The sequence below is a fragment of the Lithobates pipiens genome, unplaced genomic scaffold (genome assembly GCF_037356315.1).
Source record: "Lithobates pipiens isolate NorthernLeopardFrog02 unplaced genomic scaffold, aLitPip1_a1.2 Scaffold_8, whole genome shotgun sequence".
Lineage (NCBI taxonomy): Eukaryota > Metazoa > Chordata > Amphibia > Anura > Ranidae > Lithobates > Lithobates pipiens.
The window spans coordinates 657,585,882-657,612,070 of NW_027507903.1; the positions used below are offsets into that span (position 1 = coordinate 657,585,882).

Consider the following 26,189-nt stretch of genomic DNA (forward strand, 5'->3'; position numbering starts at 1 on the left):
CAGCACCTGCTGTGCTCTGATCATCATAATGATAATGACCATGAGCACATAGTGAGATGCTACTTTTACACATGTGATGGGGGAAGGGACAGTAAAAATACATAGCCAAGCTGCATTTTTACCACCCCCAAACCACTCTCCTTTCATAACCTTTCACCCAAGCTTTGCAATTAGGTCCTTTTTCATGCAGACCTGATTGAAAGCTCCGTATGAAGACACAAACTGAATGGGCACAGATGTCAAAACACTGACATCTCTCCCATTCAGATGCAGTTATGATTGGTGGGGCGCTGTAAATGTTAAATGTTCCAGCTCCTGCCTCCTGCCCTGACAGCGTGGAGGCAGGGGTGGGGTTATGGGCGGAGCCAGGATGGGTTGTGGGCTGGGTCAATGGGGCCCCGTCAGGTAGGCTGTATGGGGCCCCATGATTTCTAACAGCGGCCCTGTCCTTGCTTACTGATGTGATTATGCATGCATTAATATGAGGTATATGGACATTACTGTGGTTTCGTACTAGAGCCAACTAGTATCCAAATATGGGTAACGCACCTGTTTATCATTTACCTCAGAACAACCTAAAGATTTGTACAGGAAGTGACTGTTTGTTTGGATTCTGAAGGTTGACCTCGTTACCCAGGAGTACGTGTGTGACCTACCCATTAACATTCTCTTCTGCAGTGCATGCTGGGTAGGGGATATAAGGGACAGCAGCGGCCATTTTAGGTCTCTTGGGACCACTTTACCTGCCTGTGCGGATCGGTGGAGGGGTGTCCCGAGAGGCAGTGACTAACAGCTATTGCGGAGCGCCAGACTGCTCGCGTTTGTGAGGTGACCTGACGGAGCCTGAGAGCTGGTAATCAGATTGACAAGGCCCAGAGATGCTTATCGGAGTATCGGAGGACCAGATCCAGTCAGTGGAGTGACACAGAGCATCTGCCCAGCTGATACAGAAGCAAGCTACAGTTGCTGGATCAAAGTCATCACCCACAACTCCGATCCAGTTGGTGAGCGTGTTACGGCCCACTGTTTGTTAATTTGCTGCACACAGTTAGACTCCCTTACAGGCCTCGCTGGAACCTGTTGTTCCACAGAGGTGTAACAGAGCAACTGACATTGAGCGGGCTTGAGGCCTACTTCACTTTAGTGCCCAAGCGTCGTGTATAAGTTCTTGGAGTTATACCTGGAGTACCTTAAGCTAACTCTTACCTACCTTTGGATTACAAATATCAGAGGAGTCATCTCTAGCTAGCAAAGAAAGAAGATACGGGAGAGAGTACTTTAAGTGAGGCCTCACCTATAACTTTAAACTAGCGGGAGCTCCCAGGTTTAGATACATAGAAATATATATATATATATATATATATATATATATATATATATATATATATATCTTTCATATTGTATTTGTCTGCTGATTTATATTGTACTGACATCCTACGTTGGGATGACAGCACAATTACTGTAACCACCTATTGAAATATTTTACAGTAAAAAATATTTCTGGTTAAGTATCCAGTTGTGTGGTGTATTGTCTTTCCTCACCAGGTGGAGCCATTGGATCCTTATGGTACAATACATGTACTTTGCATTGTTGTATATTGTACTGCATTACATTGCACCACAGCTGTGCCAAGGGGATTGAGTCAAGTCAGTGGGGTTTCTAGGTAGAGTGCAGGCCCAATCAAAACCAGCAGCTCCTTCAGGGGTAAGTGCTACACGTGGGGGCGTCATCCAGGATCCTGTCACTCTAATAGCAAGCCTGCCCCCTTGGCATCACCATGGATCCAGTCAAAGCAATCCAATGGTGCGAAGCAGAAGAGACACGCTCAGAAGCAAGCGTGGCCATCGAACTTCCAGGAAGTGACTGGGGAGAGAAACAGGTCAAAGAGATGGTCCAAGTCTTGTCCCCAGACAGGAAGGCACATGTAGTCGCAGTGAAGACAGACTACAACACTGGTTACACCTACGCACTGATAGAGTGGGGACAGGGCATCCCTGAAAGCTTCCATGGTGCCAGTATAAAGTTGTCTGAAAGGACAGAACTCCAACTGACACTACCGATCCAACAAGTTGGGGTTTCTGGAAAATCACAGGCAGAGCAACAGTTGGCTGACCTGAAAACACAGTATTGCAATATACAAGAAAAGTTTCAGGAGACCTCCAGATTAGTGGCTGAGCGCATTAGCGAAGCACGTGCCTCCCTGGAAGATCAGACGGATGGACAAGTGACGCTTAACCCGGTGAAGACACAGAAAAGACCCAGCCAGGGCCGCTTGCAGGAAGTAACCATCCGTAAAGACTTCCGCATTGATGGTTAGATAGGAGAAAAGGGACAGAAGCACAAGCTGTCCTACACCAGTCTTCTACACCAAGTAGAGTTAGGGTTACAGAAAGGATACTTGGAGTCCGAAATCAGAGAGGCGGTAATCCATGCCATCAGCCCAGGCTCAAGTGTCAGAGACATGTTGGAAAGGAAGACTGGAATGGCCTTGAATCAGTTAATGAGAATACTGAAGAGCTACTATGGAGGAAGACACTGCTGAACTGTGTCACAGATTGATGAACATAACTCAGGATATCAAAGAAACACCTCAGAACTTCCTGTTCTGGGCTATTGAGCTTAAGGACTGCCTGCTGTCTGCAAGTCAAGAAGAGGGAGCTGGAGAACACTTTGGAGCAGAGTTAATCCAGAAGAAATTCCGGAGATCTGTGACTACAGGATTGAGGAGTGATAATATTAAGATGGCTCTGAAACAGTACTTGGAAGATCTCTCTACTTCAGATGAAGTACTTATCGAGAAGATGAATGAAGCAGATAAGATGGAGAGGGACCAAAAACAGAAGAAGCTCCAATTCCCCAGCAACTTTCCAGAGATTGATGGAAAAAACAGTGGGTGACATGAACCTAATAGAAGTACTGGTCTACCTGGATGACATAATAGTGTTTGGAAGAACGTTGGAAGAACATGAAGAACATGAAGAACGCCTGGAAAAAGTCCTGAAGAGACTTCATGAGGAAGGCCTGAAACTCTCTATGGAGACATGTCAGTTCTACCAGCCCTCAGTGAATTACCTGGGACACATTGTGTCTGAAGAGGGAGTAGCAACTGATCCCAAGAAGTTAGAAGCTGTAACTTCTTGGCCCAGGCCTACCAACGTAACTGAACTCAGGTCATTCTTAGGATTCTGTTCCTACTATAGAAGGTTCGTGCAAGAGTTTGCAAAGATAGCCCACCCACTCACTGAGCTACTGAAGAATCACAAAGAGGCCAATGAAAACCCAAATCAGTCGGCAAAGCCGGAAGAAGGGCCCAGGAAAAAGAAAGAGTCTATCCAGGACCAGTGGACTCCAGCATGTGAAGAAGCCTTCAGACAGCTGAAGTGGAGCCTTACCACTTCTCCAGTTATAGCCTATTCCGAACCTGCCAAGCCTTACGAACTACACGTAGATGCCAGCCGAGGCGGCCTAGGAGGGGTGCTCTACCAGGAGCATGAAGGGCATCTGCGACCAGTTGCCTATGTGAGCAGAAGTTTGAGTCCCGCTGAAAAAAACTATCCAACTCACAAGCTTGAATTTCTGGCTCTGAAGTGGGCAGTGGTAGACAAGCTGAAGGATTACCTGTACGGGGCTGAATTCATAGTGAAGATGGACAACAACCCCCTTACTTACTTGCTCACCACTGCGAAGCTGGACGCCACTGGTCACAGGTGGCTAGCCGCTCTTTTGGCATTTACCTTCAGCCTGAAGTACAGACCAGGAGCTGGTAACCGAGATGCGTATGCTCTGCCCAGAAGGTCCCACAACCCTCAAGATCCCTCAGGAGACTGGACTCAGCTTACCCCAGAAGGGGTAAGGGCCCTGTGTGAAGGCACAAGCCAATCCAGAAAAGGTGGGCCCAGAGCTGAAGAAATAGGAGTGTCCTCAGTGGTAGTCCCCAGGTGCTATTGCAATGTCTCCCAGGTTATGCAAGAAGGTCTTCCCAAGCTATCCAGGAAGGATCTCAGGAGAGATCAAGAGGAAGACCCATTGTGTGGAACGGTACTAAAGGCATTGGAACACAAACAGTCTGAGGTACTGAAGAAGAGTCCCAGTAAAGAAGCCCGGGTGCTCTTGAAGGAATGGGATCGGTTGCAATTGCACAGGGGGTGGTCTACTGAAGGGGCCCCTCCGATGTCCCAGAAGAGAAGTGGCAGTTGTTCTTGCCGGAAAAGCACAGAGAGAGAGTATTGATTGCCCTGCATGACCACCATGGCCATTTGGGAGCAGAAAGGACATATTCTACTGGCCCTACATGAGGAAAGAAGTGGAGAGTTACTGTCATTCCTGCCTCAGGTGCATACAGCGGAAGACATTGCCTCATTGGGCCATCTAGAGAGTCAGGGCCCAATGGACTTAGTTTGCATAAACTTTCTCTGCTTAGAATCAGACCTAAGTGGGCAAGGGGACATCTTAGTGGTGACAGATCGCTTCACCCGTTATGCCCAGGCATTTCCCACTAGAGACCAGCAAGCAACCACAGTGGCAAAGACTCTTGTTGAAAAGTTTTTCATCCATTATGGCTTACCTCGAAGGATACATTTGGACCAAGGGAGAATCTTCAAGAGCAGGTTGATAAAAAGGCTGCTGGATTTACTGGGCATACAGAAGTCCAGGACTACTCCTTATCACCCACAAGGGGACACTCAGCCAGAGAGGTTCAACAGGACCCTCCTGAATATGTTGGGGACATTAACAGCAGAGCAAAAGCCAAAATGGAGTAGACACATTGCGGCACTGTGTCCATGCCTACAACAGCACCAAAAGTGACGCCACTGGGTATTCACCCTATCGACTGATGTTCGGCCGTGAAGCCCATCTACCAGTGGATCTGGCTTTTGGAACCTCCCTGGATCACACCTCAGAGACCTCCCATAGAGGATATGTGTATAGGCTGAGGAGGAATTTAAAAATTGCTTATGAGCAGGCCAAAGCCACATCGAACTCCAGGGAGAACTGGAACAAGAGGAACTTTGATCTGAAAGTGAGAGTTGAAGATCTTCAACCAGGTGACCGGGTTCTACTATGGAATCTAGGCATTCCAGGCAAATATAAGCTGGCTAATCACTGGAGGTCGCAGCCTTATGTTGTGTGCAGAAAGCTTCCAGGGCTCCCCGTGTATGAGATAAAGCCAGAAGGAAACACTGGACCAGTGAAGACTTGGCACAGGAATCACCTCTTGCCCCTCACTGAAGCAGTTAGGATAAGTACAGAGGAGGAACCCTCATCCTCATCCACCTATGTGAGTAGGCCATCAACCAGATCTCAGCCTGTGCCTTCTACAGAGGAAAATTAAGAAGTAGAAATGAGTTGGTTGTGGCCTACAGAAACTTTAGAAGTAGATGCTGACGTCTCTTCAGAGGTGGGAGAAGAAACTGATGGGACTCTCAGAGCAGAGGCTTTGGAGTTTGTATCAACAACTTATCCTACAGAGGAGCTTAGTATTTCAAATGGCTCCCCACCTGCAGACATTGAGGAAGAGGTTGAAGATACTTGCCAAAAGGAAATGGAAACCCAGAAAGTACCAAGAGCAAAGAGGGACATTCGCCTGCCTCGCAGACTGACTTATGATACATTGGGCGAATGCTCTGAAGCCTCACAGTTTGTCAGCAAAAGAAACTCAGAACTGCCTGGTCCCTCTACTACTGATTCAGTAGGGGACAGCCCCACCTCACCTCTTGGCACATCTGTACAAGATATGGTAGTATCAGCTGTGAGTGCACAGGATAGCTCCTCACCATATGACAACTGGTGGGAAGTTCCTCTAACTGTACTGTATGATCGTATAGATACTAAGATACAGGATAGAGCCAGCAATTTGAGCCTCTTTCGGGACCAAAGAGTTAAAGCAGGGGGAGTGTGTAGCACTGACATCTTTGCTTACTGATGTGATTATGCATGCATTAATATGAGGTATATGGACATTACTGTGGTTTCGAACTAGAGCCAACTAGTAGCCAAATATGGGTAACGCACCTGTTTATCATTTACCTCAGAACAACCTAAAGACTTGTACAGGAAGTGACTGTTTGTTTGGATTCTGAAGGTTGACCTCGTTACCCAGGAGTCCGTGTGTGACCTACCCATGGACACTCTCTTATGCAGTGCATGCTGGGTAGGGGATATAAGGGACAGCATCGGCCATTTTAGGTCTCTTGGGACCACGTTACCTGCCTGTGCGGATCGGTGGAGGGGTGTCCCCGAGAGGCAGTGACTAACAGCTATTGCGGAGTGCCAGACTGCTCGCGTTTGTGAGGTGACCTGACGGAGCCTGAGAGCTGGTGATCAGATTGACGAGGCCCAGAGATGCTTATCAGAGTATCGGAGGACCAGATTCAGTCAGCGGAGTGACACGGAGCATCTGCCCAGCTGATACAGAAGCAAGCTACAGTTGCCGGATCAAAGTCATCACCCACAACCCCGATCCAGTTGGTGAGCGTGTTACGGCCCACTGTTTGTTAATTTGCTGCACACAGTTAGACTCCCTTACAGGCCTCGCTGGAACCTGTTGTTCCACGGAGGTGTAACAGAGCAACTGACATTGAGCAGGCTTGAGGCCTACTTCACTTTAGTGCCTAAGTGTCATGTATAAGTTCTTGGAGTTATACCTGGAGTACCTTAAGCTAACTCTTTCCTACCTTTTGGATTACAAATATCAGAGGAGTCATCTCTAGCTAGCGAAGAAAGAAGATAGGGGAGAGAGAATATATATATGTCTTGCATATTGTATTTGTCTGTTGATTTATATTGTACTGACATCCTACGTTGGGATGACAGCACAATTACTGTAACCACCAATTGAAATATTTTACAGTAAACAATATTTCTGGTTAAGTATCCAGTTGTGTGGTGTATGGTCTTTCCTCACCAGGTGGAGCCAGTGGATCCTGATGGTACAATACAGGTACTTTGCATTGTTGTATATTGTACTGCATTACATTGCACCACAGCTGTGCCAAGGGGATTGAGTCAAGTCAGTGGGGTTTCTAGGTAGACTTCAGGCCCAATCAAAACCAGCAGCTCCTTCAGGGCTAAGTGCTACATATCTAAATATAAAAAATATATGTATGATATTTATAGTTGCACATGCTCCAAGCATTAACTACAATGGATCAATCCTACCCTCTTTCCCTGTGTCACTACTTTTGGGTCGAGTTATCGCATATCATGCTTTGCCCCCACATATCTTTATACAACCTATTGCTGCACATAACCCAGCATGGAGGGGCTCAGTGAAGGTGGTGGTGAAGGTGTGGAGGTGTCGGATCGGATCACACAGATCATAAAAGGAGATCCGCCCGGCCTCATAATCCAGATATATCCTGACTCTGTTACTAGAGATATTGGCAGGTAAGGGGGTCTCTTTGTTGTCATGTCTCACAAAATGCTGACTACCAGTTCTGAGCAAAGCCCAGGACTTGTTATTCTTTCCTATTCCTGCCTCCAAAACTTTTCTGCCCATGCTGGGGTAACACATCCCAACTCTCCAGTATCGTGATCCTCCAACATCCACTTCCCAGTAATGTTTCCCCGAGGAAAAAATCTGACTGCTCAACACCTGAGGATAATCCTGAAATCTCTCTGGTCTTTCTGGGCGATTCTGGTTCCTCACTGACCAGGATAAAGTTTTCCTGTCATCTGATATACAAAGCTTATTACCAGCTGTATTTACATCCAGTAATATGTCTGCAGCCCCCTGTATATAGAATACATTTACCTTTGTTAAAATATCAGATAAACATGTGTGTAAGACCCCCGCCACATCCAGACCCCCTCCATCATGGAGGAGTTCCTCATGTCTCTCTCTGTCCTCATTATCTCCATCCTCAGTATCACACAAGTCACCTGTGTCTGATTCCTGTAAGACAGTCAGTGGATCCGTCACGTTACACAGCTCCTCAATGTGACGCAACTTCCTGGACAGCTCCTCCTTCTTTATTTCCAGATCCCGGATGGAGATGGAGATCCGCTCTGCCCTCCCGGAGATGTCCCTCAGGGCTCTCTTCTCCAGGTCTTCCAGACGTCTCCTTAGATCTCTAAACTGGGCAGTGACTCTCTCGGTGTCACCAGCTGCTTTTCCTTCTACTTTCCTCTTGTGTTCCTGCAGACTCTGGACTCTTTCCTCCATCATCTTCCTCTGTGTCGAAAGTTTGTGCAGAATGCTCTTCTGTTTGTTCTTTTTCTTCTTAAAAGCCTCATCCATCATCTCCACCTGGTGTCCCCGATGTTCTCCAACCAAGCTGCAGGCTACACAAATACTGGTTTTATCCTTAGTGCAGTAATACTCCAGGACCTTCTTATGGACGGAGCATTTCCTGCTCTCCATGGACAAGGTGGGGTCACATAAGACGTGTTCTGTGGACTTTTTATGGACTTTAAGGTGTTTATCACACAGAGAAACCTCACAGTGTAGACAGGATTTAACAGCAGGTACAGCAGAGTCCACACAGTAAGTACAGAAGACCCCGGACTCCTGATCCGTCTGAGCAGACGGGGAATTCTCCACTTTGTTATGCACTGGTATGTTATACCCCAGTGTAGGACGACTCCTGAATCTTTTTCTACATACAGAACAGAAGAAATCTCCAGCCCCTCTCTGTGTATAAAGCGCATGAGCAATACAGACCCGGCAGAAGTTGTGTCCGCATTGTAGCTTTACAGGATCTGTAGAAATGTTCGGACAGACTGAACATTTCAGCTCAGGTCTCGGATCAGTAGATACTGCCTCTGAATGTAGAGTGGGGTAATAGCCATCGTTATCCTCTGAGATTAACTCTAAGGTGTTTAATACATCTTCGGACATTGCTGAAATTACAAAAAAACATTAAGTCATGGTTGGCTATTCTTACAGGACATAAATAACATAAATATGATGTTCTTTTATAGTAAAGTGTTAGCTGATCACACTTTTGAGTCACGTGTTATACTGACTCATTGCTGTACTATGTAACTGCCTGATCATTTTAAAGTAAACCCGTCATTTAGAAAAAAATCATAAGGTAGACCCAACTTCCACCCTCCCCAGAATCACATATATACCTTACCTTTTGCTCCTTTGACATTCTGTATGGTAGCTGGGAACTAAAGGCAAACATTGTGAAAGTTTTGAGTACACAGGGCTAAGGGCTCTCCCCACCCCCACATGACAGTTTAATGGCACTAACCAAAACTTTTATATGGGAGGAAGGGAAGTGAGTGATCCAGAGAGTCCTGGACTACACAGTCACGCTGAAGAATAGGGGTTTTTCACCTTTAAGGAAAGGGGAGCGGTGCCAGCTCAGGGGCGGGGCCACGCGGAGGAGAAGGGGAAGTGAGGGAAGGATTTCGTCATCGGAGAGCGGCAGGGAAGAGATTCCCACCCACCCTCCCTAGTTATGGTAATTTGGAAAGGCTGTGTTTTGGGTCTGTAGGAGGAGGAAATGTAGGTTATATGGATATATAACATGGTTGGTACCCATCTGCGGCATGGGGGTTATAAGTTACCTTCTGGTTAAGAGGGGTTAACCAGGAGGGGGTAATGGTAGGTCACTGCGAAGGTTGGGTACCGTCTCACAGTCTGGGGGTTTGCGACGGGAGGCCTAAAAGTTAAACGGAGTTTGTCGCAGCGACCAGTGGTGTGTATTCCCCTCTAAGCCCTTGTACACACGGTCGGACATTCCGACAACAAAATCCGATTTTGTCCGAAACTGGTGTTGCATACACACATTCGGACAAAGTTGAACGAAAATCCGATCGTTCGGAAGGTGATGACGTTATTTCGTTACGACGGGACTACGTTCAGGCTAGTAGCCAATAGCTTTGGTCTAGGAATTTGATCTGAGCATGCGTGGCACTTTGTCCGATCGGAATTCTCTACAAACAATCGGACAAAGTCCGATCGGACCATGTTGTGTGAGAATTTTATAGCCCAGCTCTAAACCTTTGTCGGTCGGAATTCAGGGACGGACTGACAACTCATGGGGCCGCCAGGCAATAGGAGATTATGGGGCCCCCAGGCAATCAGAGATTATGGGGCCACACAGTATACACAGACATGTTTCTATTGGCTGAGAAGGTACTGGAGAGGTGGGACAGCTATAATCTCTGGATTTTTACATACTGTCCCTGGTTTTACTGAGGCTGGCATCCCTGATGGGCACCCTAGTGGCCCGGGGCCCTCGGGCAGTGCCCGAGTGGCCAAATGGTCAGTCCGCCCTGGGGTCGGATATTCCGACGGAAACAGTCCGATGGAGCCCACACACGGTCGGATTATCCGACAACACAGTCCGATCAGACATTTTCCGTCGGAATGTTCTACCGTGTGTACAAGGGCTTAGACCTTTGTAAAGTACTAAAAGGTTATTTAAAAGTTATTTTAAAATGTTATTTATTTAATTTATGTTATTTTGTTAATAAAAGGCCGTCAAGGCCATTTACTCCATAACCTTGTCATGTCATTTGTGGGGGGTTGTTGGAAGGAGTACAGATTAAGTTTATGGTTGCTTTATAGACTGGGGTCTTAAGTCCTTCACAGGTCATGAGTTAAGTTTGTCCTTAAATCAATTCATGTTTATATATGTTCCACTATTGTTACTATTGTACAGTAGGATCACACGTTACTGAAATGCATTGCTATGACCTTGTATGTAGGCAGGCTTGACTGCAGTGGCAATGCAGGCGGGGGGAGGGGGGTAGTCAAAAGCAGCTTGGTTCCTCTATGATTTTCTTTGGTCAGGGAGGCAGCTATCCGCTTGGATGCCGGCTCCCCATGTGGCTTTGGCAGCCATCTTTGGTCGAACAGAGTCTATTTAAGACTCTGGTTTTAGGGCTTTGCGTGCTTTTTTGGGAGTGGCTATCGTAATGAATGAATCCTCATCTGTCAGGGACAGTGCTAGAGATGTGAGATGTTCCAGAGGAGTAGGAACAGTGCAGGGACTAGGTCTACCTCCCAGAAAGCCTAACCTTTTGAGTTAGGACTGGCCAGGCTACATTCAGTGGGGCAGATTCTGTCAGAATTCTCCATTCTTTATCTTGTGGGTCCATAGCTGTCTTAGTTGTAAGTGGTTCAGGTTGGGTGTGCTCCCCCCCACTGGGCCTTTTGTACTGAAGAACTTTTCTACAATATACTGTATTTGCCAAATTGGGACTCTATGTGTATGTGTGTGTTTTTCAGGGGGCCCAATTAGGGGTAGAGGCGAACTGCACCACATTATAAGCTACCATGCCCTCCTGGAGTGATAAACAGTACCGACAGCTGTATATACAACTGGCTATTCCCTGTGCCACATTACAAGCTGTCATGCCCTCCTTAAGTAATAAACAGTACCGACAGCTGGAGAAACAACTGGCTATTCCCTTCCAAGAATACACTCTGCCATAGTAATGTCTTCAGCTACTGGAAAAAAACCTACTGGTCTTTGCCAATAGCCCTAAGGACTATGGATGCACTGAGGCAGTAGACCAGGCAATTCACACGGGGGATGCTCTACCCATCCAGGAGTGGTAACATCATATTCCCCCAGCCCTGTGCCAGGAGGTCAAGGAATTGATCCATAAGTTGCGTCAAAGTGGGCTAATCCGGGAGAGCCACAGCCCATGGGCCGCTCTTGTTGTCTTATTGCAGAAAAAAGATGGAAGCCTGCCGTTCTGTGCGGACTATCATAAGCTAAATGCCTGCACCCACCAGGATGTCTACCACTTGCCTACAGTGGAGGAGTCACTTATAGCACTGGGCCAAGCACATGCCTTGGCAAATGGCTACTGGCAAGTCCAGGTGAGGGAACAAGAGCAAGAGAAAAACACTTTCATTGCACCCCTGGGACTATTTGAGTTTGTTTGTATGCCCTTATGGCTGAGCAATGCCCCCAGTAATTTTTAACAGTTGATGGAGGGATGTTTGGGGGATTACAACTTTGACACTATATTAATCTATCCTGACGACATCATTATTTTCTCCAAATCATTCAAAGAGCGTATTCAGCACCTGAACCAGTTGTTCACCCATCTGGCTCAATATGAGTTGAAGTTGAAGCCCAACAAGTGCTTCCTTATGCGACCGAAGATCCAATACCTGGGACATATTGTGGAGGCTGGGGAGGAAGGGGGGGTCTCCCTGGACTCGGCCAAGGTTCAGGCAGTACAGGAGTGGCTTCCCAAGGACTATCACTGAACTACATTCTTTCCTGGGACTGGTGGGTTATTCCTGTCACACCCCTTACCCAATTACTGAGCTGCCAGAGGAAAGGGGGGCTATTCCTCTCAATCCAGTCCCAACAGCAGGAGCCACAACAGAAGGCCTTTGAAGCTCTGAAGCAAAAACTAATGTCCGTATCTCTGTTGGCCTATGCCGATTACTCAAAACCCTTCCGGGGGTGGGGGGGGTATGTGGATGGGAGCTTACAAGAGCTGGGAGCAGTTCTAGCCTAGGAGCAGGAGGGATGCAGTGTTTGCCTATTCCAGTCACGGCCTGTGGCCATCAGAACAAAACCCCCACATTTACAGTTCCTTTAACCACTTTCAGACCGGACCATTTTGCTGGTAAATGACCAGAGGTCTTTTTACACTTTGGCACTGCGCTGCTTTAACTGGTAATTGCGCGGTCATGCAATGTTGTACCCAAACAAAATTTGCGTCCTTTTCTTCCCACAAATAGAGCTTTCTTTTGATGGTATTTGATTGCCTCTGCGATTTTTATTTTTTGCGATATAAACGTAAAAAGACCGCAAATTTTGAAAAAAAATGATATTTTCTACTTTTTGTTATTAGAAAAATCCAATAAACTCAATTTTAGTCATACATTTAGGCCAAAATGTATTCAGCCACATGTCTTTGGTAAAAAAAAAGTCAATAATTGTATATTTATTGGTTTGCGCAAAAGTTGTCACATCTACAAACTAAGGTACGTTTTCTGGAATTTACGCAGCTTTTAGTTTACGACTGTCTATCTCATTTCTTGAGGTGCTAAAATGACAGGGCAGTACAAAACCCCCCCAAATGACCCCATTTTGGAAAGTAGACCCCCTAAGGAAATTGATAAGAGGCATGTTGAGCCCATTGAATATTTTATTTTTTTGCCTCAAGCGATTGAATAATGACAAAAAAAAATTTTTTTTTTTTTTTTTACACAAAGTTGTCACTAAATGATATATTGCTCACACATGCTATGGGCGTATGTGAAATGACACCCCAAAATAAATTCTGCTGCTTCTCCTGAGTACGGGGATACCACATATGTGGGACTTTTTGGGAGCCTAGCCGCGTACAGGGCCCCGAAAACCAAGCACCGCCTTCAGGCTTTCTAAGGGCGTAAATTTTTGATTTCACGCCTCACTACCTATTACAGTTTTGAAGGCCATAAAATGCCAAGATGGCACAAAACCCCCACAAATGACCCCATTTTAGAAAGTAGACACCCCAAGCTATTTGCTGAGAGGCATGTTGAGTCCATGGAATATTTTATATTTTGCCACAAGTTGCGGGAAAATTACAAACTTTTTTTTTTTTTTTTTTTTTTTCACAAAGTTGTCACTAAATGATATATTGCTCATGCATGCCATGGGCATATGTGAAATGACACCCCAAAATAAATTCTGCTGCTTCTCCTGAGTACGGGGATACCACATATGTGGGACTTTTTGGGAGCCTAGCCGCGTACGGGGCCCCGAAAACCAAGCACCGCCTTCAGGCTTTCTAAGGGCGTAATTTTTTGAGTTCACTTCTCACTACCTATTACAGTTTTGAAGGCCATAAAATGCCAAGATGGCACAAAACCCCCACAAATGACCCCATTTTAGAAAGTAGACACCCCAAGCTATTTGCTGAGAGGCATGTTGAGTCCATGGAATATTTTATATTTTGCCACAAGTTGCGGGAAAATTACAAACTTTTTTTTTTTTCACAAAGTTGTCACTAAATGATATATTGCTCACGCATGCCATGGGCATATGTGAAATGACACCCCAAAATAAATTCTGCTGCTTCTCCTGAGTACGGGGATACCACATATGTGGGACTTTTTGGGAGCCTAGCCGCGTACGGGGCCCCAAAAACCAAGCACCGCCTTCAGGCTTTCTAAGGGCGTTAGTTTTGAAGGCCATAAAATGCCAAGATGGCACAAACCCCCCCCCCCAAATGACCCCATTTTAGAAAGTAGACACCCCTAAATTTAGGGGTACACTAGTGAGACTAGGTAATAAATGGCGGGTGCCCTGAAACTATAAAAAAATAACTAACCAACCAGCGTCACCTGTAACAGTTATATGGTGATCACTGGTGAAAGGGTTAACTAGGGGGCAATCAGGGGGCTTTATGCGGTAGTATATGGGGGTCCCTGGCGCTATAAAAAGCTGCGGCGAACCTAAATACCTACCTGCCTAACTAGCGTCACCTGTGACACTAATACAGCGATCAGAAAAACGATCGCTTATTAGGCTGGGTTCACACTGGAGCGATGCGGGAACGCCACGAATGCGCGGCGGGTTCCCGCATCGCATGCCTCCCGGCGGCAGTTCACACTGCCCTATGCGAACTGCTGGGAGTGTCAGTGAAATGTTAATGACACCCCCAGATCAGTTCGCATATCGCAGTGCGATCTGCAAACTTGGATCGCATGGTGTGAACACCCATGCGATCCGATTCTGCTGCGGACCAAAAAAAGGGTCCCGTGCGAGTTTGCGGCGGGTGCGGCGGGTGCGACACGAATTCAGCCATACTATCTGTATAGCTGAACTCGAATCGCACAGAGATCGGATGTGATTTGCACTGCAGTGCGGTGCGAATCACATCCGTTCTCATAAACCGCTGCAATGTGAACCCAGCCTTAGTGACACTGGCGACGGGGGGTGATCACGGGGTTAAACCTTTATTGGGGGGGTTAGGGGGGTACCTTAGAACTAAAGGGGGCTAACCCTAACTGCCCTAACAGTTATTAGTCACAAATGACACCTGCCGGGTGATCAGGGGGTTAAACCTTTATTAGGTAATAAATGGCGGGTGCCCTGAAACTATAAAAAAATAACTAACCAACCAGCGTCACCTGTAACAGTTATATGGTGATCACTGGTGAAAGGGTTAACTAGGGGGCAATCAGGGGGCTTTATGCGGTAGTATATGGGGGTCCCTAGCGCTATAAAAAGCTGCGGCGAACCTAAATACCTACCTGCCTAACTAGCGTCACCTGTGACACTAATACGGCGATCAGAAAAATGATCGCTTATTAGGCTGGGTTCACACTGGAGCGATGCGGAAACGCCGCGAATCCGCGGCGGGTTCCCGCATCGCATGCCTCCCGGCGGCAGTTCACACTGCCCTATGCGAACTGCTGGGAGTGTCAGTGAAATGTTACTGACACCCCCAGATCAGTTCGCATATCGCAGTGCGATCTGCAAACTCGGATCGCATGGTGTGAACACCCATGCGATCTGATTCTGCTGCGGGCCAAAAAAAGGGTCCCGTGCGAATTTGCGGCGGGTGCGGCGGGTGTGGCGGGTGCGGCGGGTGCGGCGAATGGCTGAACTCGAATCGCACAGAGATCGGATGTGATTTGCACTGCAGTGCGGTGCGAATCACATTCGTTCTCATAAACCGCTGCAATGTGAACCCAGCCTTAGTGACACTGGCGACGGGGGGTGATCACGGGGTTAAACCTTTATTGGGGGGGTTAGGGGGGTACATTAGAACTAAAGGGGGCTAACCCTAACTGCCCTAACAGTTATTACAGTCACAAATGACACCAATGCAAAAAAAAAAAAAAAAAAAAAAAAAAATGACATTGGTGTCACTGTGACTGGGGGGCAGGGGTAATTGGGGGGGTGATCGGGGGGTAAAGGGGGGGTGTGAGTGTGCCTGGCATGTTCTACTGTGTGTGGGATGTGTTGGTGCAACTCACTGATCCGCTCTCCTCCGTGTCGGAACGAAAAATACCGACACGGAGGAGAGAATACATCACTTCCTCTCCTGTGTTTACATTACAGGAGAGGAAGTGATGTCACCGGGGATTTCCATTCGTCGGGAGCGATCGCGAGGGGGTGGCCATGAATGAATGGCCGTCCCCTCGTCCGGGATCGCTCCCGAACGAAAACCGACCGCCGCAGGCACCGGGCGGGGGCCCGATCGGGCCCCCGACCCGCGGGAGGCAAAGCACGTACATGTACGTGCTTATGCCTGCCCGTGCCATTCTGCCGACGTACATCGGCGTGAGGCGGTCGGCAAGTGGTTAAACTGGAGTTACTGGCTCTGGTGTGGCTCATCACGTAAAAGTTTGCTAAGTACCTCATGGGCACAGAAATAGAGGTCTTCACGGACAATAAACCCCTTATCTATAAACGGCTAAACTGGGGGCACTTGAACAGAGGTGGGTCACCTGGATGGCCTGTTTCAACTACAATATACATTACAAGCATTGTTCAATGATCATCCGGATGCCCTCTCCCAGTATCTGGGGGAGCACCCAAGTGAGGATGTGGACATGGGTCAGGAGGATCTGGAGGTGGCCCTCATTCTGTCCATTGCAGCCTCCTCCTTCTTCCAACAACCAGTTCTCCAAGATAGGTCTATTGAAATCCACACCCTTGAGGAATGAGCTTTGATCCAACAAAAAGACCCCAACCTCATATACAGTAGGTACAGCATTTCCTGTCTCGATGGCACAGGTTGTCCTTATACATAGTTACAAAGGTACATAGTAGGCGAGGTTGAAAAAAGACAAAAGTCCATCAAGTCCAACCTATGTGTGATTATATGTCAGTATTACATTGTATATCCCTGTATGTTGTGGTCTTTCAGGTGCTTATCCACTCGTTTTTTTTTTTTAATTCTCGTTGCTCCCCACTGAAACCACTGCTTGTGGAAGGGAATTCCACATGCTTACCTCTCTTACAGTAAATAACCCTCTACGCAGTTTAGGGTTAAACCTCATTTGCCATGTAGTTGCCCACCCCATTTATTTGTTCAGATCTTCTTGCAAGGTTCCCACCTCCTGTTGAGAAGATATTGCCCTGCTTAGCTTAGTATCATCTGCAAATGCTGAGATTGAACTATTTATCCCATCCTCTAGGTCGTTTATGAATAAATGAAATAGGATTGATCCCAGGACAGAACCCTCTTTCCCCCACTTTCCACCCCTGCCCATTCTGAGTAATCCACATTTATAATTACCCTCTGAACTCGCCCCTGTAGCCAGTTTTCAATCCATGTACTCACCCTTTTGTCCATGCCAACGGACCTTACTTTGTACAGTAAACGTTTATGAGGAACTGTATCAAATGCTTTTGCAAAATCCAGATACACCACATCTATGGGCCTTCCTTTATCTAGATGGCAACTCACCTCCTCATAGAAGGTTAATAGATTGGTTTGGCAAGAACGATTCTTCATGAATCCATGCTGATTACTGCTAATGATACTGTTGTCATTACTAAAATCTTGTATATAGTCCTTTATCATCCCCTCCAAGAGTTTGCATACCATTGATGTTAGGCTAACTAGTCTGTAATTCCCAGGGATGTATCCCGGCCCTTTTTTAAATATTGGTGATACATTGGCTTTTCTCCAATCATCAGGTACCATTCCAGTCAGTAGACTGTTCGTAAAAATTAGGATCAATGGTCTGGCAATTACTTGACTGAGTTCCTTAAGGACCCTTGGTCCCAGTGACTTATTAATGTTACTTTTTTCAAGTCTATTTCAAATTTTGTCCTCTGTTAGCCATGAGGGTTCTTCCTGTGACGTGTCATGAGGATAAACATTGCAGTTTTGGTTACTGAAGCCCCCTGATTCCCTTGCGAAGACTGAGGAGCAGAAAAAAAAAATCAATACCTTCACCATCACTCTATTATTAGTAACCAGATTTCCTTCTTCATTCTTTATGGGACAAATATCATCTGACCTCCCTTTCTTACTATTTATGTACTTAAAGAATTTCTTGGGATTTTTCTTACTCTGCCTTTCGTATTCTATCTTAGCCGCCCTGATTGCACCCTTACATTTTTTGTTGCATTCTTTGTAAAGTTGGAATACTGATGATGATCCCTCAGCCTTGTATTTTTTGAAGGCCTTCTTTGCTTTTATATGCATTTTTACGTTGGAATTAAGCCACCCAGGAGCTCTGGGTTAGCTCTTTTAAATTTATTTGCCATTGGGATGCACTGGCTAATGCCCTTATTTAATATGCTCTTAAGGCATACGCATTTCTCCTCCATGTTCTTTGTTCCTAAAATTTTATTCCAATTTGGATCTTCTAGCAAGGCTCTTAGTTTAGGGAAGTTGGCTTTTTTGAAATTCAGTGTCTTTGTATTCCCCTTATGTTTCCCATTAGTGTGATTTATACTGAAATTAATTGACCTGTGATCCCTCTTTCCTAAATTACCCCGTATTTCCACATCCGTGATCAGATCTGTATTGTTGGTAATCAGTAGGTCTAGTAACGCTTTGTAGCTAGTTAGTGCATTTACCATCTGACCCATGAAGTTGTCCTGCAAGACATTGAGGAACTGGCTCGCCTTAGACCACCCAGTCTATGTGTGGATAATTAAAGTCCCCCATTATGATAACACTTCCCATCCTCGCCGCTAATTCAGATTGTTATAGGAGATCTGTCTCCACCTCCTCCCTCTGGTTAGGGGGCCTATAGCATACTCCTGTATTACTTTTGTCTTAGTTTGATCCCTTTGCAGCTCTACCCATAAGGATTCCACCTCCTCCCTTGCTCCCTTAGTGATGTCATCTCTCACATTCACTTGTACACTATTTTTTTATATACAGGCATACCCCTCCCCCTTTTTTACCCTCTCTTCCCTGCAATATAGGGAATACTCTTGAATGGTTGCCAGCCAATCGTGAGAGCTGTTAAACCAAGTCTCTGAAATTCCTACAAAATCGAAATCCTTCTCATACAACAGTATTGTTAGTTCTCCCATCTTGTCTGCCAGACTCCTGGCATTGGTGAACATGCCACGTAGTTTAGACCGGTCGTATACTGTCTCCTTATTGGGTGTTCTGAGGTTGCAAATAGGACTTGTTACTATACTTACCTTGGGTTTAGAGACTTTAGTCAACCTACCACTAATGCCCCCAATACTACCCTCTGAAATATGTTCCGCGTTTACTATCTCTACCTCTGGACCCTTCCCCTCGTTGCCTAGTTTAAAAGTCCCTCTAACTTTTCGGCCATCTTCACTCCTCAGATTTGCACCCTCCTCATTTAGGTGCAGTCCGTCCCTTCTATAGAGCTGGTGACCGACAGAGAAGTCGGCCCAGTCCTCCAGGAACCCAAATCCCTCCTTACTACACCAGCTCCTCAGCCACTTGTTTACTTCCCTAATCTCCCTCTTCCTTTCTGGTGTGGCTTGAGGTACCGGTAGTATTCCTGAGAATACTACTTTGGAGGTCCTTTTCCTCAATTTAGCTCCCAAGTCCATAAAATCGTTTTTTAGGACACTCCATCTGCCTCTGACTTTGTCATTGGTGCCATCGTGTACCATGACAGCCGGGGCTTCCCCAGCCCCTCCCAGTAATCTGTCCACCAGATCTGTGATGTGCTGAACCCGAGCGTCTGGTTGACAACATACAGTTTGGCACTTCTGGTCTTTGTGACAGATTGCCCTCTCTGTCCTTCTAAGAATTGAGTCCATTACCACCAGAATCTGTCTTTCCTTTCCTTTAGCGTCACTCCCGCCCTCACTTGAGTAATTATTCCCCTTGCAGCCAGGGGAGTCCCTTAGCTCCAGCACTGCTGGTCCCTGACTGGTTTCATCGACGTTACTCAACCGGGTGTACTTTTTGGGATGTTCTAGCCCAGGACCTGCCTCCCTTATTCTTTCCCCTCTATCCTTCCACACTGTCAAACGTTGCTGGACACAGTGAGAGCGATCTTGAGGCAATGGTATCAGCTTTAATCCCAGGGCAACATACTGTACCATCACACACATCCCAACTGAGCAGTGGAATATTCAATAAAAATATATGAAATAGAACCGTGGAATATTCTGCAAGTTGTGGTCCCCCAGCTGGATATTTTCAAGGTCTATTAAGTGCTTCATGCCTCAAGTGGGCACTTTGGGGGTGATTGAACAAAAGCTTTGGTCACAAGATATTTCTTCTGCCCTCTTCTGCAGAGACGATGGAGCAGGCTTGTCGGGAGTGTATAGTCTGTGCTGTGCATAAAGATCCTCCTCCTGAAAATACTACCCCAATGGTTATTAAGACCTCGGAACCCTTTGGGCTTGTAACAGTGGACTTCCTAACAGTTTCCAACTCCCCCCTCTGGTTTTGCTATGCCCTAGTCTTTATGGATAACTTCACTTTTGACATTTCATATTTCACACCAAGTTTGCCATGGTAGTGTCCACTAAAGACCATTGTCTATCTGTTTTGGGAGCACATGGTCCAGCCGTACAGTTGCCCCAACCACCCAAGGCTCTGGGATTACAAGCAGAAGATGACGACTCTGAAGTTGACTCCCACAAACCACAGTGAGGTTCACTTCCCAATGTGGTGTATCCTTGGGCAACTCCCTGCAAAGTACTCTGATTATGTTTGAAATGTTGTTGCCATTATCTTAATTATGTTTTGCATCGTTTCATGTCGTTCTGCATCTATCAAAGAGGGGGGGGGGGGGATGTAGGCAGGTGCAGTCTCTATTCTCCACTGCAGGTGGCACTCGACCACAGTGTCAATGCAGGGGGGAAGGAAGTCGAGAGGGGCTTGGTTGCTCTATGAGTTCCTCGGTCACATGGAGGCAGCTATCCGATTGAATGCTGGTGTCTCATGTGTGGTTGGTGGCCATCTTAGGTCAGGCAGAGTCTAATTAAGACTAAGCGAATGGTCACCAAGACAAATAGAGAGAGCGAATCACAGACAGGGATAAAAACCTGAAGGGGATTACGGCTCTCTACCAGCAAGTGGAAGGCAATGTCCTTGCCTCGCTGGACAGGGTGGTCACCGGTAAGGTGCATATTACCGCTGACTCACAGTCCAGCAGGCATGGACAGGGACATTACCTATCTTTCACGGCGCATTGGGTGACTTCTGGCAGCTGGGAAGGATGCAGGACAATGTGCAGTAGTGTTGGAGGTTGTTCCGCCACCATGCCTCCAAAATGCTACTACTGGTGATTGTGACACACCTCTCTCCTCCACCCCTTCCTCTTCTTCTTCCTCCATGGCCTTTTCCTGTGCTTTGTCCTCGGAAACCAGCGGTGCTCTGTAGGCATTCAAGGGGTGCACATTCAGTGCTGCTGGAGGCTTTGTAACCGAGCACAGGGTGTGCCTGTCCACCAACTCGTTTGATCGACTGACCTTTTTAAAAATGAATCAGTCTTGGATCACCACCAGCTACCAAGCACCTGAAGCTGATGTAACTGAATCATTTTTTTTGGAATGTCACATCCCTTCAAGACTGCCTATGCTGATGCTGAGTGACTACCCTGTTATGCTGAGTGACTATCCTCTTCCTCCTCAATGATCATGCTGATAGCTTGGAAGAACATTTTTGGTTCTGGGCGCCACCACCAGTGGCTAAGGCCCAATTTTTCAGCCCCTGTTTAACAGGGGCATGTAATTACAATTTTTGATGCAATACTTGATTTCTTTTCATGAGATGGTAAGTAAAACGTTGGACAGAGGGTTGGCGGTGGACGTGGTATACTTGGACAGAGGGGTGGCTGTGGACGTGGTATACTCGGACAGAAGGGGGGCGGTGGACGTGGTATACTTGGATTTTGCAAAAGAATTCGATACAGTTCCGCACACACGGCTCATGTGTAAGGTAAAGTCTACAGGTTTGGAAATATCAGTTTGTAGATGGATAGAAAACTGGCTAAAAGACAGAATTCAGAGAGTAGTGGTTAATGATTCTTACTCTGAATGGTCTAAGGTTATCAGTGGTGTACCCCAAGGTTCAGTGCTGGGACCCTTACTTTTTAATATCTTTATAAATGATATTGGGTTTGGGATCAAAAGTAACATTTCCGACTTTGCAGATGACACCAAGCTATGCAGTGGAATAACGTCCTTACAGGATGTCTCCAATTTACAAGCCGACCTCAATGCTCTGTCTAATTGGGCGACTATGTGGCAGATGAGGTTTAATGTTGAGAAATGTAAAGTTATGCACTTGGGGGCTGAGAATATGCATCATACATACGTGCTAGGGGGAGTACAACTGGAGGGATCCATAGTGGAGAAGGATCTGGGGGTTTTGGTAGATCATAAGCTCGATAATAGCATGCAATGCCAAGCTGCGGTTTCCAAAGTGAGCAAAGTCCTTTCTTGTATAAGAGAGGTATGGACTCCAGAGAGAGAGAGAGATATCATTTTGCCCCTGTTCAAATCATTAGTAAGACCTCATCTGGAATATGCAGTTCAGTTTTGGGCTCCAGTTCTCAAAAAGGATATCGGGGAACTGGAGAAAGTGCAGAGAAGGGCAACCAAACTGATAAGAGGCATGGAGGAACTCAGCTATGAGGAAAGATTAGAGGAACTGAATTTATTCACTCTTGATAAGAGGAGATTAAGGGGGGATATGATCAACATGTACAAATATATAAGGGGTCCATATAGTGAACTTGGTGTCGAGTTATTCACTTTACAGTCAACAAAGAGGACAAGGGGGCACTCTTTACGTCTAGAGGAAACGAGATTTCATCTCCAAATACAGAAAGGTTTCTTCACAGTAAGAGCTGTGAAAATGTGGAATAGACTCCCTGCAGAGGTGGTTCTGGCCAGATCAGTAGATTGCTTTAAGAAGGGCCTGGATTATTTCCTAAGTGTACATAATATAACTGGGTACTAACATTTATAGGTAAAGTTGATCCGGGGAAAATCCGATTGCCTCTCGGGGGATCAGGAAGGAATTTTTTCCCCTGCTTTAGCAAATTGGATCATGCTCTGCTGAGGTTTTTTTTGCCTTCCTCTGGATCAACATTGGGTATAGAATTGGGTATATGGGATTGTATGATATAATTATTATTATTATTTTTTTTTTTGTGGTTGAACTGGATGGACTTGTGTCTTTTTTTAACCTGACTAACTATGTAACTATGTAACTTTACAGAAGGACTCATTCCTGCACTCCAACTAGAGTATCTGTGAGGGGTTGCAGTTTTATGGCCCCAGCAACAGTGCCTAAGGCCCAATTTTGAATCCCCTGTTTAACAGGGGCATGCAATTACAATTTTTGATGCAATACTTTGCAGCAGGGCTCATTCCTGTGCTCCAACTAGAGTATCTGTGAGGGGTTGCAGTGTTGTGGCACCAGTGCCTAATGCCCAATTTTTCTGCTCCTGTTCAACAGGTGCATGTAATTACAATTCTTGATATATTTCACAGCAGGGCCCGTTCCAGTACCCCCCAAGAGTAACTGTGAGGACTTACAGTGTTATGGCACCAGCACCACCACCACCACCACCAAAGGCCCAATTTTTCTACCACTGTTCAACAATGGCATGTAATTACAATTCTTGATATAATAGTTCACAGCAGGGCGTTCCAGCGCCCACCAAGAGTCACTTTGAGGGCTTACAGTGTTGTGGCAAAACCAACACCTTCAAACATCCAACTTACAAACGTCTCCTACTTGCAAACGGAAGGAGACAACAGGAAGTGAGATGAAATCTACCCCAAGGAAGGGAAATTCTCTCCTGTAAGAGTTGATATGGGAAAAACGTGTCTCCTCTCCACTGATGCTTTATCCCAATCCTTGTTTTACTAAAAACCCCAAATTTTCACAAAACATTTCTTATTGGGACAGAAAGTGAGGTGAAATCTTCTGAAGAGGTGCACAGACAGCAAAAAAAAGTTACAGGGCTGATAACCCTTCCCTATGTTTTTGCCGGGACCAGACATTACATTAAAGCTGCAAGCAGTTTTAAATGACTTTTTTTGCATTGATACATGTCCCCTGGGGCAGGACCCGGGTCCCCAAACACTTTTTAGGACAACATCTTGCATATTAGCCTTTAAAATGAGCACTTTTTATTTTAACGTTCAAGTCCCATAGACTTCAATGGGGTTCTAAAGTTCACTCAAATTTTCGGTCCGTTCTCAGGTTCTGGTGCGAACCGAACCGGGGGGGTGTTCGGCTCATCCCTACTCCTTATATTGGGAAAAATGTTCCTTACATTGTGAGTTAATGGGAAAAATGCGATATGTATTGGGGGGGTTAACCGCTTGTCAACCAGTGCGCGACGATGTACGTTGGCACAATGGCACAGCTGCGCAAATGGGTGCACCTGTATGTCCTCTTTAAGACGTGGCATTGTGGGCACGTACTCCGTGACCGCGCTCGCGGGTCCCACAGACTCGATGTTCGCCAGTGTCCCGTGATCATGTCACAGAGCAGTAGAACGGGGAGATGCCTTTGTAAACAAGGAATTTTCCCTGTTCTGCCTAGTGACAGGACAGAGATCTACTGTTCCCTGTCATCGGGAGCTGTGATCGCTGTCATGCCAGTGGTAGCCCATCCCCCCCCCACAGTTAGAATCATTCCCTAGGACACACTTAACCACTTGTTCGCCCCTAGTGTTTAACCCCTTACCTGCCAGTGTCATTTATACAGTAATCAGTGCATTTTTATAGCACTGATTGCTGTAGAAATGATAATGGTCCCAAAATAGTGTCAAAAGTGTCCGATGTGTCCGCCATAATGTTGCAGTCCAGATAAAAAACGCAGATCACCGCCATTACTAGTAAAAAAAAAGTTTATAATAAAAATGGCATTAAAAATTATCCCCTGTTTTTTTAGACTCTATAAATTTTGCGCAAACCAATCAATATACACTTATTGCATTTTTTTTTTTACCAAAAATATGTAGTAGAATACATATCGGCCTAAACTGAGAAAGAAATTTGTTTTTTTTTATATATATATTTTGGGGGGATATTTATTATAGCAAAAAGTAAAAAATAATGCTTTTTTTTCAAAATTGTTGCTCTTTTTTTGTTTATAGCGCAAAAAAATCAAAATCGCAGAGGTGATCAAATACCACCAAAAGAAAGCTCTATTTGTGAGTAAAAAAGGACGTCAATTTTGTTTGGGTGCAATGTCGCAGGACCGCGCAATTGTCAGTTAAAGCGACGCAGTGCTGAATCACAAAAAGTGCTCTGGTCAGGAAAGGGGTAAAATCTTCCGGGGCTGAAGTGGTTAATAGAAAGATTTCTCCCTCTTACAGATAGGTAAAGAATACGCAGCATATTATCAGTCTTCATACCTGATGCTGCGTCCTCTGGTCTCGGTGATATCTCGCTGTGTGATAGGGAAGTCAGTTATAATATTTCTTCATTAAGATTAGTTTCATTTCCCAGCTCTGCCCTCAGATCCTCCCCTCCCCCTCCTGTTTCCTCCATCGTGCAGCGTACTCAGTCTTGGCTCCGTGTTCTGGCACGCTGGTCGGTGAGTTTCACAAGGTCTCCACAATAATCACACAGACAACCCAACACCCACACACACCATTCACTAAAGCAGGACAGACTCTTCGCTCTGGAAATGTTAGTAAATAAGGTGAAGCCGGGTTCAGTTTGAATATCCAATCATGTGCCAGAGAAATTGCACCGACGTGATTTTTTTTGCATGCACATTATCGAGTGTTGAAAGTGAAAATGGTTTCATCTTATTTCTTAGAGCTGAACGCTGAGCATGAAAACTTTTACCTAAATATATTGTCCAATAGCCACAAAGGACATAAACACATTCTGGTGAGCAGCAACTGCCTTTACAAACCAAGATACTACCTTATAAAAATAGCAGTGACACCGGATCCTAAACAAGTACATGCCCTGCCTCCTCACTAGGGATGAGCTGAACACCCCCCGATTTGGTTCGCACCAGAACCTGCGAACGGACCGAAAATATGTGTGAACTTTAGAACCCCATTAAAGTCTATGGGACTCGAACGGTCAAAATCAAAAGTGCTCATTTTAAAGGCTAACATGCAAGTTATTGTCCTAAAAAGGGTTTGGGGACATGTATCAATGCAAAAAAAAAAAAAAGTTTTAAAAACTGCAGTTTTTCGGGAGCACTGATTTTAATGATGCTTAAAGTGAAAAAAAAAAGTAAAATATTACTTTAAATATGGTGCCTGGGGGTGTCTGTAGTATGCCTGTGAAGTGCCACGTGTTTCCCGTGTTTAGAACAGTCCCTGCACAAAATGACATTTCTAACGGAAAAAAAGTCATTTAAA

General features: G+C 45.8%; 1 protein-coding gene across 1 annotated transcript; it reads right to left on the bottom strand.

Annotated features, from left to right (window-relative positions):
- Positions 1-264: 264 nt before the first annotated feature.
- On the bottom strand, positions 265-25,488 carry LOC143961751 (E3 ubiquitin-protein ligase TRIM39-like). Its single transcript, XM_077471092.1, has 2 exons — positions 25,221-25,488; positions 265-8,842 (listed from the first exon to the last, which is right to left on the bottom strand). The coding sequence occupies exon 2, from the start codon at positions 8,838-8,840 to the stop codon at positions 7,203-7,205; it is 1,638 nt and encodes a 545-aa protein (XP_077327218.1). The 5' UTR covers positions 8,841-8,842; positions 25,221-25,488; the 3' UTR covers positions 265-7,202.
- Positions 25,489-26,189: the final 701 nt, after the last annotated feature.

Bases quoted from the DNA above. Each gene is read 5' to 3' on its own strand.
- LOC143961751 (XM_077471092.1), bottom strand. From the start codon at position 8,840: ATGTCCGAAGATGTATTAAACACCTTAGAGTTAATCTCAGAGGATAAC.